The sequence below is a fragment of the Boleophthalmus pectinirostris genome, unplaced genomic scaffold (assembly GCF_026225935.1).
Source record: "Boleophthalmus pectinirostris isolate CB_2022bp ecotype Guang Dong unplaced genomic scaffold, ASM2622593v1 HiC_scaffold_8, whole genome shotgun sequence".
Lineage (NCBI taxonomy): Eukaryota > Metazoa > Chordata > Actinopteri > Gobiiformes > Gobiidae > Boleophthalmus > Boleophthalmus pectinirostris.
Genome location: NW_026571515.1, coordinates 21,655,516 through 21,668,904, shown reverse-complemented (window position 1 = coordinate 21,668,904; position 13,389 = coordinate 21,655,516). Strand labels below are relative to the sequence as shown.

Here is a 13,389-nt window from a genome sequence, read left to right as displayed (position 1 = left end):
GACATCCTTTGGCAATATCATGTTCCATTGTCAGAGGCTAATAAAGTCTTTTGGAGGGCAACGATGCGTGAGTGCCTGTTGTCTCTCTTGTAGTTGGAGGTAACCTGATTCCCAAGGCGACAGTTGCCATTGCAAAACTCTCATTCAGTGCTCTGCCTTGTCATAGTTTAATCTTTAACCAGCATTAGTACAGATGTATTTAATGGCCTCTTGATTTTTGTCATTATTATTTGTTTAACTAATAACTTATTAACCTGGAATCTGAGGAGCAAAGAAAGTTGAAGATTTTTTTTTTGATGAAGACCAAAATTTTATGCATGAGCAGGACGGATCTCACCTGCAAAATGAAACTTCGTAAGATGAAACACATTTTGCCTCATTTTAATTTATGAATTTATTAAGATATTTTGTCAGTTATATTGTTATTTGAACTGACTGGCAACTCTAATATAAAAACTATAAACCTGTATTTAAATTTTTTCCAGTATTATAGATTTAAAGTATGATGAAAATCAATTTTAAACTACAAAAAAAAGTAATAATAATGTATGATTAATTTTGTAACTAATCACAGCAACCATAGCCTCCACACCAGTTAGTCTTCCTTCACCCTCATCTCCAGCCAGACAGTCTCACCTGACAGGCACCTCAGTGACATTTCCCCTGATAACTGAATGTGCCATATGGTCGAGCAAACGAGTAAGAGGTTTTTTGTTTCTTTAACAAATGTAATCTGGATGACAAGGTTATTTTTGTGCAGAAAAGTATATATTTTTATTATTATTATTATTTTAGCCTATTCCACGACTGGACCCTTTGCATCCACCTTTTGTCCAAAAACGGACTGTGAGCTTGGAGACACCAGCTGTTCACTACCACAACCACCAGAGGGCTTTGATAATGCAGAGGAAAGAGCATTACAGGTAAAAGCATAAAAAGCAACAAAAACAAATATATCTGCATGTAAATGTATTGTATATTTCACACCCCATATGTCACTAAATCCTTAGCAATGCGACATCTGCTTTTAAAATTATGTGATTATTGATTGACAGGTTTCATCAAGTATGGCGAAAACCCTTTTATGGAACCAGCAGTGAAAGAGAGGAGTACAGGTAGAAGTTGATATAATAGCACTAAAGAAATCATTGTCTTTATTGTTACATTTCAATTTGCGTATCTTTCAGGAAAGATATCCGTAATCACTTAAAAAAGCAGATGGAAGATAAAAGTGTAGCCCTGAAGCTTCAGTTTACAAACAGAGCGAAAGAAGCGGAGTACCTGTGTGAAATGGATCGCATAGATTTGTCCAAAGAAAAAGAGCAAAGGATTATGCACAGAGCGTCTATGACGGCATATAGGGACGAGAACAAGCGGGTACACTTATACATTTTTCTATTAATTAATTACCACATTATCTCCGCAATTTGAGGTATAAAGATTCACTTTGTAACATTTTCAGTGGAGAATACGCCACCTGCTTGTTTTCATGGAAATGTTATTGCTTTGTCTACTCTAGAATGTCCCGTGGTAAAGATTAAACCTAAACCTTAACTCTATCTCAAGGGAGACAACTATAGGCTACATTACAGGTCACATCTGTGGACGTCAGAGAGAGAATTACTGTATTTCTGAGCAATATAAACACCTGTAATGAATAAATGCTAGATAGACATGTTTAATATCCTACCATGGAACATTCCATGCAAAGCAATAACAGCTCCATGGAGACAAGGTGAAGAACCCTCCACCAGAAAAGTTGCTCAATGCACCTTTAAATGTCAAACATAAAAATAGGTAAAAGTATGTGATAAGATTAGTGCATATATTTATTACAACAACCACCCTGTTGCTTTGGTAATGCATAGATTGCATGGCAGCTTTCCAGGATTGTACAGTGTAACATGTATTTGCTCTCCTCTCTATTACTGTGCAGCTAATGGAGCAGGGCTGGAGGGACAGAGCACTAACACGTTCCCAGGAGGCTCTGAAGGAGAGAGAGCTGCTGCGCCTCAACCCTATTAACTGGAGTGGCACACTGAAATAGGCTTCACTTTCAGACTGGAAACATCTGATGTCTTACTAAATGTGAAATTCAGTATTTGGTATGTTTGCCCTTTATTTTTGAGAGATTGTTGGTCATGATATAAAGGTTTGCGGTTGAATTGCAAAAACTGTGACAACAAGCATTTTGCTAATAAATGAAACTAATAAATGAAAATATAAATTCATGAGTTGTTTAATTGTAAAGGAATCAATAATAAATAACAATATATGGCATTCTGTGACAAAAAAGTAAATTAGCATCAAATTGCACATTAAATATTGCATCTAGATTAAATAAAAGGCAACAAAACATGATTCCAGTGTTGAGCTTGGAGCTGGTGTTTTCTGGTTGTACTAAACCTTGTTAACAATTCCTCAGTTTGTCTGTGATAAGTCTTCATCATGCCAGTGCATTTTGTAAAACAAAACATGTATTTTTTTTTTTAAAGTTCAAACAGTAATTCATGCAACTAGACAAAGATTTCTTTTTATAAAGTAACATAAACAGCTAAGGCTCAAAACTAGAGAGATAAAAGATTTCAGTGATGGCTTGAAATGAAAAAGGGAGTCTTGGAAAAGTTGCATCAAAGTCGCAAACTAAAAATTGATAAAAGTTTGGAATCACCGAAAAACATTAAGGTACATCATCAACTACAACAGTGCAGTGCATCTTAATTTTCTTATAAATACATACATACAGTGGCTTGACAGCCTTCAAGTTTCTCTTTACCCAAGAATTTCCATTTATAAATACAATCCAAGCCCTTTTGAGTGAACCCTAAATGAATCCCTGCATAATAAAAAAAGCATTGCAGAGATAACGCCATGCCAAGATGCTGTCTTTTTCGCATTCATCAGCAGTATTTGTTTGAGTCTTTATCTTTCATATTCAGACAGTCTACCGTCCCTTTAAGAATCCATCCAGCATATAGTCTCCCTTTTCTGTAAGCCAGTATCCAGCCATAGCAGCAACTCCTCCAATGAATATGGCAGTGAAAACCATGTCTCCTTTGGCAGCCAGAGTAGCCAGTGCACATATGACTACTCCAAAGAACATCTGCTGCAGCACCTGCACCTCATCATCAGTCATGTCATCAAAGAGACCCTTGTCTGGATCGGCTGAGGAATAAAGAAAATTATAAAGTTTACAAAATACGTTTCAGGTGATATACAGCTCAGGAAAAAAATAACGTAACCCTCTCTGGGCAGCTGTCTGTTAAATTCCCTTACACATGTCAATGAGGAAAAATTTCAGCATTAATATATGTTTTTAAATGTTAGGCCACTGTATACTTTCTGCTAAAATAGAAAAAAAACAGCACTTACTTGTGGGCTTGTTCTCAACACAAATGCTGTCTCTTCTAATGAAGCCATCAGCACATTCACAGTGGAAGGATCCCTCTTCATTAATACAGGCCTCGTTTAGCCCGGGGCATGCTATGGCACGCTCACTACATTCATCTATATCTACAACAGCAATAAATTCCCAACAAGTCATGACTAGCTAAAAAAGATCTGACACTGTATTGACACTGGGCATGACACTTACCGAGACATTTGGCACCCTTCAGTCTGTAACCACGTGCACATTTTTTACAGCGTGCAGGGCCACTACCCATGCAGCCAACACATGCCTGGTCACAACCTGAATGGAAAACAAAACAACAGATGCTCTATTAATACATTATAAACCAGTGATTAGATTATTACATTTCAAACCACTGCATACATCCTGCACAGTTGTACTAACCTCTGCAATCATATGATCCCTCAGTGTTATGGCAATAGGTGTTAGTGGGGCAACGAGCCAACTCGGTTCCACATTCATCAACATCTAGAAACAAAATAAATATATTAAATACATTTTACTTTTTTTAAATTTAAGAATCTTTTTTATACTCACCTACACACTTATTGTCATGAAGAATCCATCCCGGCTTACAATCAAGACATTTATAATCCTGAGGTCCAGAGCATTTCTTACATGAGTGAAAACAAGCTAACACAAAACAAAAACAAAAAGTTACACAAAAAAGAAACACTATATGATGTTTTTTTACAATATAAAACAACCTACCTGCACAGGCTCCTACACTGTTATTTGAACTCTTCTCTCTATAATAACCATCAGCACAGCTCTGGCACAGATGGCCTGAGTATCCAGGGTCACACACACAGTCTCCATCTCCGAGACGAGTTCCCTCCCCCTCACAGCGCCCCAGGCCACCACAGATACCACCAGGGCCAGATGGACACTCTTAGTATTGATTAGACAATATGTTATAATTACAATTTCAATCACTGATAAGTATTAAATATTTTGACATATGCTCACACATTTTAGGTACACCGTACCTTTACAATCAGGTCCAAAGTGGCCTGGTGGACAACACAGTCTTAGCTGTTCTATGCAGAGCCATTCAAACAGATCTGGTGCCTCCTCTTGCCTGTAAAATAGAGACATATATTACACTTACAATACATTTTTTCATTTTTGTCATTCCAAAATTATAACTTGTATCAACTACAAAGTTGATAAATGGTATGCAGTGATACTATTTTATTTGTGTAATCACCTGTGAAACCACCAAGTCTCGACCTGGTCTTCTATCTGCTCCAGCAGCTTATTACATTCAAAATCTGTCTTCTCACACGCAGCTTCTACAATCTCCAGCAATCGTGTCTCACTGTAACATTTTGATGCAGGTCATATTAAATAACACCAAGAGTAAAGATCATTGACAGGGTTATTAAGATTTTACCTGCGTGCATATTTGGCCAGTTTCTCCTCCTCCCAAGCAGTATTGCCACCACCAAAATTTTTATTGGCTGTCCTCTCCAAGCCCTGACAAAAAGCAAATGATGAGTTAGTAAAAGATAAATTAAAAGAAATAAAATAACCAGACAATAATGCATTTGTCATACCTGAATAAAGCTGTCAGTGAGTTTTCGACAGGTCTGGCATGGTGCTGTCTGGACCATGACAGTAGAGAGCTCAGAGAGCAGCACTAGTGCAGGCAGGAAACACCAGTCCCACCACATGATGCTTTCACTAACAAAACAAACGATCTTTACAAATGTTTTATTGTTTGAATAATTACAGATTGGTAATAATAAAATAATCTATCATTTTGTTTCACACGGTGGTCTAAATAAGAACTTCTTCAGACTTCAGGACGCTATTTCCTGTTAGCTCCCTCAGCATCAGCACCATAAACATTAGCTAACAAGCTCAAGCTAGCCTCCTCGATGCTGACCAGTCTCTGCGTTTCTATTCTAAACATAAATTAAATTAAATCATCTCATATTGGTCGTTAACCTGCTGAATTAGGTCATACACGAAATACAAGTGGTTTATCATAAGATATTTCTTCGATGTCACAATAACTTAATGCTAACTGCAATAGACAGGCTATGCAAAGTTACCTTATTCTAAAGCCACCACGTCGCTACTCGTCCCACGATTGTTGTCTGCTGGGCACAGTGATTTTCACGTTTGTCCCATTCCTATTTTAAAACTTTAAACGTGACATTTGAACTATTCGTACAGTTTATAATAAAGCTAGCTTACAATGCTATTGCTCCCAGGGTCCTGAAAAGAATGAATGAACACTGCAGCTGCTTTGGCCAATTCACTTGCAGATGACAGACACCGCCCATCCCCATGCCCCACTGGGATTTGATTTATCCACCAATCAGGGAACAGGATTATTCCACTACTTTATTATCAAACTTGTGTCACGTGGACTCTGTATGAATAACAGAGCTATAACTACACCAAAGCCATTTTATCTTGTACAGTTGTTAAAATATAGGATACCTGCAAAAAATTATTATATTCACATTCAATGGGATATACATGGTTCTTCAGAAAAAAATCAAATAACAACTGACTTCTTGTTTTATTGTTTTATATTGTTAAATATGAGTATTGCTGGGTTTCAGATGACATAACATTCAATAATATTTAATACAGATGGGGGACAGCTAACGCGGATTTTGTAAAAATTTAGATTTTTGTTGTAATACAGTGAGTTCTCGGGTCTAGTCAATGATACAGGTTCAACATTTATGAATTTATATTTGGCTATTTCATGACAAAGTACAATCTAATAAATAGGAGAGATAGTTTCCTGCCCTCCATCTGGGAGTATGATATCATCATATTCGAGAATCTTAAAACAACCAATACTATCTATCTTGTAAACATCTTAAGAAATTTGATTGAAAGCTAGATTCTAAAACATCTTTAATTGCCAAAAAAAAAAAAAAAAATATATATATATATATATATATATATATATATATATATATATATATATATATATATATATATATATTGCTGATAACACAGAATTTCACAGCTCTAATAAAACACACACTATTTCAGACCCAATCCATCTGACAGACCTTGGGGTTAGTGTCTGGACTGGAGGGGGGAGTGATGAGGTAGGGCTGCAGTGGCATTGTCTCTGCAGCATCTTCTTCTTCTCTTGCTCCAACGCAACTCTGGGGCATCGAGGCCAGTCTCAACACCGCTGTCCCGGCTGTAAACCCTGACAACCCTCTTGCCAAAGCCCTAGACGCCATTCTGAGCCCATGTGCCCTCTTTCGTCTGGATGAGGAAGTGGCCATTTGTCTTGCCCCTGCCAGTTCTGTGAGAAACCCCAGACTTTGAGATGGAAGGCTGTAGACATGTAAACCACGGAACAGTTCAGGAAGTGGCTGGCAAACTCCTTCAGGGGGCAGGGATTCAAACTGCACCAACATGAAGCGCTCGCCAGCTCGACCTTGTAAGTAGTCTGCAAGGATGCAGCTCAAAGATGCACTAAATACATCAACGCAATTTGAGTTGGTACTGCTGTCTGTGTCTCTTTGATTTGTTGTAAATCTCTCCCAGGTTTTTGCTCCCCACTCTTCAGCCCTCCTCCTTGCAGCTTGCGTAAGGACTAGAATGACTTTTCCACCGTGTCTCTGCAGTTGATCCAGTCGTGAATGGAGCCAGGGCACCGGACCCAAGACGCTAAGTTCAGCATGGCTCCACAAGTCCAGAGACACATTGCAGCCCAGAGCTTGGAGGGATGACCCCAAGTGGCACATCAGACCGGGTAATGCTTGCTCATCGTCAGGCGGATATAGCAAAACCACATGACCACCGCCTACAGCACCTAAAATAGCCAAAAATACATAAAATTAACCACAATGTTTTTGATAATTTACAGTGAGGACAAGTACACAAACATCCTAAGGAAAAAACTTATGTAATTTTTTGGCCACCTGATTGTCTCCATTTAGATGTTATTGCTTTGCCTGAAATGTTCCATAGTATGGCATTAAACATATATATCTGGCATTTCTTTCATTACAAGTATTTTTTAATAAACATGCATTCATTCTGAAAGCTGGCCAGGTGGTATCGGCTACTTGTATCCTTGGAGATGGATAAACTATAAGATTAATGTAATACCGTGGAAGACTCCAAACAAACAATAGCATTCCCAAGGAGACAAGTAATGAACCTTCCACCTGAAAAGTTACTGTGCACATTTAAGATAAAACACAAAATCATTTAGTACCTTTGACATCATCATCTTTCGACCATCTCCATGGTAATTCTGTGTAAAAGGAAAAAAAAAGTATATATATGTAAAAAGGTGTAAAAGATTATGACCAATATAAAATCTAAAATGATGATTATTTAACACAAATACTATACATCTCTTTCAGTCAAACTAACCTTTGATCACTCCTTGTATGCAGCATGCTCCAAGCATTGACAGAAACACCAATAACAAGGCAACAAGAAGCAAGACAATCCAGTGCCAACGTGATACTGGAAAAGTCATTTGAAAGACCTTATATCAGGATATGAATACAATTTACATCTAAACAAATAAAGCTGTTATATATTTGCTATGTTCATTTGTAATTTTACTCACCTGCAAATGGACAATAAGGATCCAACTGAGTCTGTATTCCATCAAGTTTGATCTAAAATTTAATATTGGCAGTAATGATTAAAATGGGATTGTAAGCAAACAAACACATACAAAAAAATGTAAGTAACATTTTGAACATTTTTTACCTGAAGACAGAGCAGAGGATGCGATGACCAATTGAATACTCCTGTTTTCTAGAATGCAAATTCCAAGCAAATATAATAAAGCATTTCATTTTTTGAGAACAGCTGAAAATCTTGTCAATAAAACTATTTTATTACCCAGCGTTCTCCTTGACTCGTAACCCAACCGGCATGTCCATCCAGTTTCTGTCTAGACCCGGTCACCTCTTGACACTCCCCACTGACGACATCTCTCTTACACAGCCACACATCCGCCTTTAGACTGCAGGGGGCGCTCACATTCCAGAGCAGCATGGAGTTCCCTCCTCTTGCAGACTCCATCAAAGCCAGGGACACACTGTGCTTCATCCTCTCCATGGCATCTGAATCATAAAAGTTACTCAGCATCATATGTATGTGAATCCAGAAGTTTACATCCAAAAGTGTTCAGTTCACAGAGTCAATATTATCAGTCAATATATTCGTTGGGCAAGAAACTTTGTGTTTTTCTTACAAAGTGGGCTTTGTGCACAACAGCGTCAGAGCCTGGCAACCTCACTGTCAGCATCTCTACTTTCTGGTCATAATATCAAGATAATGACGTGAATAGGAAGCTGCAGATCAATGTTACTGATATGTTAAAAAGAAGGCTGCACAAATAATACAAATATGTCAGTGGAAGATATTTCGGTGTCTAGAACATTCATGGTTTAGAAAGAGAGATGTTTGTGTCTCTATACTAACATTAATTTTGAGGCATAATTAACTGAAATATTTTACATATAAAAATAACTGGGTAGTCTTTATTTTAATCAATCTGAATTTTAATAGATTTTATGTTTTACATTGAGCCTATGCACAGAGGCTCTTGGCTATCCAAAATACTTGTCTTAAAGCGCAGTACTGTATTTTCTCATTGACTGTACCTTGTTGATTCTTGAATGGGCAATATTTTCGACGCACCTTGTTGTCTTGCCACCAAACCTGTAACAAATATTTAGCCAAACTAAATTATTTCCATAAATAATCTAATTACTTCACATTATATTCTTACTTGGAAACACAAGCATGGGGCTGCAGAGTTGAATGAGATCACAATTTCTGTTTTGTCTTTACACTAGAATAATTGAATGAAAGATAAATAACATAATCATACAATGATAATTAATTCATTGTATTTATTGGTCTCTCTTAATACCATTGGAAGCATTGCTCCTGGAGTCTCGTCCCACATCATCTGACACATGAGCGTCTTCTCCTTGGCACTGTCCTCCACTTTGAGTCGGATGACCTCTGTTTTCTCATCCATTACAACTTGAAGACTGGGGACTGCAACAAAACACATTCTTGTCTAAAGATTTTCCTTTTGACAGATGCAAGAAAATCCTGTTTGTGATTGGCAACATGTTAGTACAAGTACTCAACTATTGCACTCAACATTAAACTTAAGAGAAAGTTCTACAATGATAAGCAATTAATAAACTACAAAATGATTCTTCTAAAAATAGTATACATCTATATCAGCATTGGCATGTATGCACTAATTTATAATATCTAATTTTCAGTTCCTTGAATTGGTTATTGTTTATTGTATCTTACCATCACAGTCTTTAATATGGCTACTCTCTGGGTTCAAAGAACACACTGCAAGAAACACACAGTTAATATTTAAACAGCAGAATTATTTAGCAAGCAAATGAAAAATTATAAATTCTACCTTTTTCTAAAGATGGAATAGTGATGTTATGTCTGTACTCTTTCATCTGAGCAAGGACACGAACCAGAACTGGAGCACCAAAAGTCACCTTTTCTCTTAACAGTAACTAGAAAGATGAATGGTATAATGTTAACTTTAATCTATAACTGGGTAGTATGGATATTAAGTTTTATTGAATTCAAATAACTTTTGTAACAAGGGGTATAAACAAAGGTCCATGCTCAGACCATAATAGATGGAGGCCAAGATGCAGAACAAAATGCTAACTATTTGAAGGTTATACAATACACAGATGATTTATTCACCTTATGTGTGGAAGTGTGAGCTATATGTGATCTGGGGAAAGTAAATTGTAATGTCTTGCAAAGGTCACCAGAGCCTGGAGAACTGAAGCAAATTTTGACCAGGGCTGCATAAACACAATAATGAGATTTAATATCATTATAATTAACAATGAACGACAATTTTCTCCATCATACCTTCTCGAGACATAAAATATCCACTCGCCTCCACGATCTGTTGTGTGCTGAGAAACAACTCTGTACTATCTCCAGACTGCTCCAAGTCGCCCACTACCTCTGAAGACACACAATGTTCATTAGGTCTGTTTTTGAGGACTGCAGGTTCAACCAAGTCCAAATTAATTTATAATAATAATAAACACCAAAACCTCATCATATCTTCCTATCTGTGTATTGGAAACAATATTGTGTTAAGATTGTTATTGTCTGCAGATGTTGCATACACACTTCTTGACTTATAAAATCTACAGCCCAAAGTTACATGTTTTGATATCAAGGTAACCTGTAAATGATGATACTCTATGTGGTTAAAGGTTTAAAATCATTCTATGCTGAGTTACAACTTAAACCACATTGGGCCTCATTTATCAAGCATTTGCTCATGTGCTAAACAGCTAAACACACTAAAAGTGGAGCAAAAACACAATGCAATTTCTTACAGAGAAGTGCAAAGAAGATGATGCAGCGCATTTTTGCTCCAATAAGTGAATAAGGATGCACAACAGGAGGTGGAGGAAATGCAAATTAAGTTGTTTAGCAGGTGCTGGCAGATTTATTACAACTATGAGAGTTAAAAGTGTGCATAAATTTGTGGGGTTAATATGATTGATTGAGCCTCAGGAGCAGGACCACACCTCAACCTCCCCCTGCTGCTTTCCAGCAAATCACAGCTCAGCTCAACCACACCTTCAATTACCCAGAAGTCCTATTTATACAAGCCTATTCCAACAACACCATCTGTCTTCACTCTCTCGACTCCCTCCCTCCCACCCCATGTGTCTCTTGCTCTTCCTTCAGCCTGAAGACATCATCTACAAAAGGGGGTCCTGAATCGACTGGGCTGACCACCTGAGACAGAGCCCCCATCCAGAGTCTCCTCCCAGCCATCACAATTATCCAAAGTAATAAATATCTTTATTGTATTCCATTATGGTATTTGGTAGTGAAAGTACATTGAAGAGACTGGTATTAACTTTTTGCACAGGATAGGTACTGCAATTTGTGCACCGTGGGGCATTTGATACTGGTTTTAAATGCTTTAAAATGACCCACAAAGACACGATCATAGCATGATGTTTTCAAAGCAGCAGTAATAAAATATTAAACTCTTTACCTGTGACACTTTGGCCCTGACTCCCACAGCAGCTGTCCATCAAACTGGACTTTTACATGTTTTTGTCCCATGTTCTAAAAACTGCCTCATGTCCTAAAGGGAAGACTGCAGGGACCATTCACCACATATTGGGATCCTGCATGAGGTGCAATGTGATATTTGAGAATGGATCTTCAGAGACTCCTGCTGTAAGGTTGATCAGGTGGGCGAACCAGTCACAGAGCAGCATTGAAGTTTGTGCAGAAGCCAAATGCCAAGTGCCCAAATGTTTTCATCAATTCACATTCTGAATGCTCTCATTTACATATCAGTTTTGTGCCAGAAATAATATGTGCACTTCCCTATAGTAATTCACACGGAACTCAACCACAAATTGCACAAGCTATTTTTCACTCAGTGAAAAAGACTCACAGTTTAGTACATGAATTGATAACTGAGGCACATTGTGTATTTAGCAGCATAACAGTTCCAACCATTGTTGTCAAAAACTAGATTGGAAATTTATTTGGAAAGGTGTGTCTCTGATTACTTTAGCACGTAAAGTACCTGTACCAGTGAGAGTGATGGTGAGCTGCAGACAGGCTTCACAGAGCTGTTCCTGTGTGCAGCAGAGAACAGCTCTGAGATCCACCTGCGTGATGTTCACTGGCCCCTCCGGATCAAGCAGCACCCCTTCATAGAGAGAAACTACAAACACAAACAAGGTCACTCCCTGTTTCACTGATGCATATAGTGGAAACAAGAACTTAATTGTATATGCAAAACAAGGATGCAAATATTAAAAAAACTAATATTTGTAGATTTAAAATAGTAAAAAAAAAAAAAAAAACATACCTAAAGTCACTTTACAGTTTAGCAGTCCCTGGAGATAAAAGTTAGAAATCAATTTTGAGAATATTCCTCTGAAGTACAAATATCTGGATCAACAAAAGTATATTTACACCTAAGGATTAGTAAGAGAACACCTAGTAAATATCAAGTAAGACAAAAACAATAAAACTGTAAGAGAAGCAGACAAGGCCTGGTTTGAGCATAATAATGTATGTGTGAAGAATTGGGCTGATCTTGTCCTATTCCTGGTTTAGTACAAGTTTAGTCCAAATTTTGATGTGGTGTGTGCGGATATGTATGCACCCAACGAGCAAGCCGAATGGTCCATGATGCATAACAAACACCAGGAAATGCCCCCTTTTGCCGAATCCTCAATTTGAATCCTTATAACTCCAAAATACAAATAAGCCAACTAGGCAAAATTTCTCACAAATCTATTTTTGAGGCTGACCCACAGACTTGGAAACTGAGCGCTGGAGTAAGATGTCACGCGGAACCACTGTAGTAAATAATTAATGATCATTAAACTCTGAAGGGCGTTAGGCGATCTTATATTATTTCACAACCCCTGAGTTTTACGCACATTTGCTACATATGTTTGCAAGTCACCAAAAGCAAAAGATAAATTTGAAAACTCTTCTTGCATGTGACGTAGCTTAAGATACAAACTGTGTTTCAAAACAAACAAAACAATTCTAAACCTGTTTGTTGTCCTACCTCGCTGCAGTTGAGTTCAGGTGAATAAACGTCGACCATATCCAGCGTTTTAGAACAAGGACTCCTCCAGCACAGATGCAGCAGTAACATCAAAACAAAAAACATGCGTTTTCCTGAAAATCTTGTGGTTTTGTGCGCCATATCTGCCCGTGCCAATCTTGCGCCTGGCACTGATATCCAATTACTCTCTAGTTTTAGGCTCCACAGATCAAATTGAGCCAAATCCAATAATCTATCCATCTAATACACGAGCGTGGCATGGCACCCGCGTGTGATGAAAAACTCTCGCAGCTAGAATTATCTCACATACTTGAGATGGCACAACAGGTTGGTAGGAGTGCCCGCCCACAACGCAACCGTGAAACAACTCATTCACTGGCTG

The 13,389-nt window shown here is 37.8% G+C and overlaps 3 protein-coding genes across 6 annotated transcripts; 1 reads left to right on the top strand and 2 right to left on the bottom strand.

The window, feature by feature from the left end:
- Window positions 1–59: 59 nt before the first annotated feature.
- LOC110157928 (uncharacterized) lies at window positions 60–2,193 on the top strand. Its single transcript, XM_055165967.1, has 6 exons — window positions 60–354; window positions 575–699; window positions 796–923; window positions 1,056–1,115; window positions 1,188–1,377; window positions 1,937–2,193. The coding sequence occupies exons 1-6, from the start codon at window positions 297–299 to the stop codon at window positions 2,045–2,047; spliced, it is 672 nt and encodes a 223-aa protein (XP_055021942.1). The 5' UTR covers window positions 60–296; the 3' UTR covers window positions 2,048–2,193.
- Window positions 2,194–2,320: 127 nt separating this feature from the next.
- Window positions 2,321–5,679, bottom strand: LOC110158028 (protein disulfide isomerase Creld1). The gene is made up of 11 exons (XM_020922454.2): window positions 5,473–5,679; window positions 4,972–5,098; window positions 4,809–4,891; window positions 4,623–4,733; window positions 4,402–4,493; window positions 4,124–4,303; window positions 3,950–4,045; window positions 3,797–3,880; window positions 3,596–3,691; window positions 3,373–3,513; window positions 2,321–3,165 (listed from the first exon to the last, which is right to left on the bottom strand). The coding sequence occupies exons 2-11, from the start codon at window positions 5,086–5,088 to the stop codon at window positions 2,945–2,947; spliced, it is 1,221 nt and encodes a 406-aa protein (XP_020778113.2). The 5' UTR covers window positions 5,089–5,098; window positions 5,473–5,679; the 3' UTR covers window positions 2,321–2,944.
- A 732-nt stretch (window positions 5,680–6,411) lies between these two features.
- Window positions 6,412–13,389, bottom strand: wu:fl23c11 (uncharacterized). Of its 4 annotated transcripts, none has more exons than XM_055166490.1 (16): window positions 13,008–13,389; window positions 12,294–12,321; window positions 12,006–12,146; window positions 10,304–10,402; window positions 10,130–10,233; window positions 9,825–9,930; window positions 9,707–9,751; window positions 9,306–9,436; window positions 9,162–9,224; window positions 9,034–9,091; window positions 8,267–8,490; window positions 8,132–8,179; window positions 7,986–8,037; window positions 7,784–7,879; window positions 7,623–7,661; window positions 6,412–7,214 (listed from the first exon to the last, which is right to left on the bottom strand). In XM_055166490.1, the coding sequence occupies exons 1-16, from the start codon at window positions 13,245–13,247 to the stop codon at window positions 6,433–6,435; spliced, it is 2,256 nt and encodes a 751-aa protein (XP_055022465.1). In that variant the 5' UTR covers window positions 13,248–13,389; the 3' UTR covers window positions 6,412–6,432. The 4 variants fall into 4 exon arrangements, with proteins under 4 accessions (XP_055022465.1, XP_055022466.1, XP_055022467.1 ...); XM_055166491.1 differs by having other exon boundaries at window positions 12,012–12,146; window positions 13,008–13,388; XM_055166492.1 differs by lacking the exon at window positions 8,132–8,179.

Excerpts from the sequence above, each read along its gene's own strand:
- LOC110157928 (XM_055165967.1), top strand. The coding sequence starts at position 297 with ATGAAGACCAAAATTTTATGCATGAGCAGGACGGATCTCACCTGCAAA. Across the intron at positions 924-1,055 it reads CAGAGGAAAGAGCATTACAG|GTTTCATCAAGTATGGCGAA; the intron begins GTAAAAGCATAA and ends ATTGATTGACAG. Across the intron at positions 1,116-1,187 it reads AGTGAAAGAGAGGAGTACAG|GAAAGATATCCGTAATCACT; the intron begins GTAGAAGTTGAT and ends CGTATCTTTCAG.
- LOC110158028 (XM_020922454.2), bottom strand. The coding sequence starts at position 5,088 with ATGTGGTGGGACTGGTGTTTCCTGCCTGCACTAGTGCTGCTCTCTGAG. Across the intron at positions 4,304-4,401 it reads CTTTGGACCTGATTGTAAAG|AGTGTCCATCTGGCCCTGGT; the intron begins GTACGGTGTACC and ends ATCAATACTAAG. Across the intron at positions 3,881-3,949 it reads TCATGACAATAAGTGTGTAG|ATGTTGATGAATGTGGAACC; the intron begins GTGAGTATAAAA and ends TTTTGTTTCTAG.
- wu:fl23c11 (XM_055166490.1), bottom strand. The coding sequence starts at position 13,247 with ATGGATAGATTATTGGATTTGGCTCAATTTGATCTGTGGAGCCTAAAA. Across the intron at positions 10,403-12,005 it reads CATCACTCTCACTGGTACAG|AGGTAGTGGGCGACTTGGAG; the intron begins GTACTTTACGTG and ends GTGTGTCTTCAG. Across the intron at positions 9,092-9,161 it reads CCCCATGCTTGTGTTTCCAA|GTTTGGTGGCAAGACAACAA; the intron begins GTAAGAATATAA and ends TATTTGTTACAG.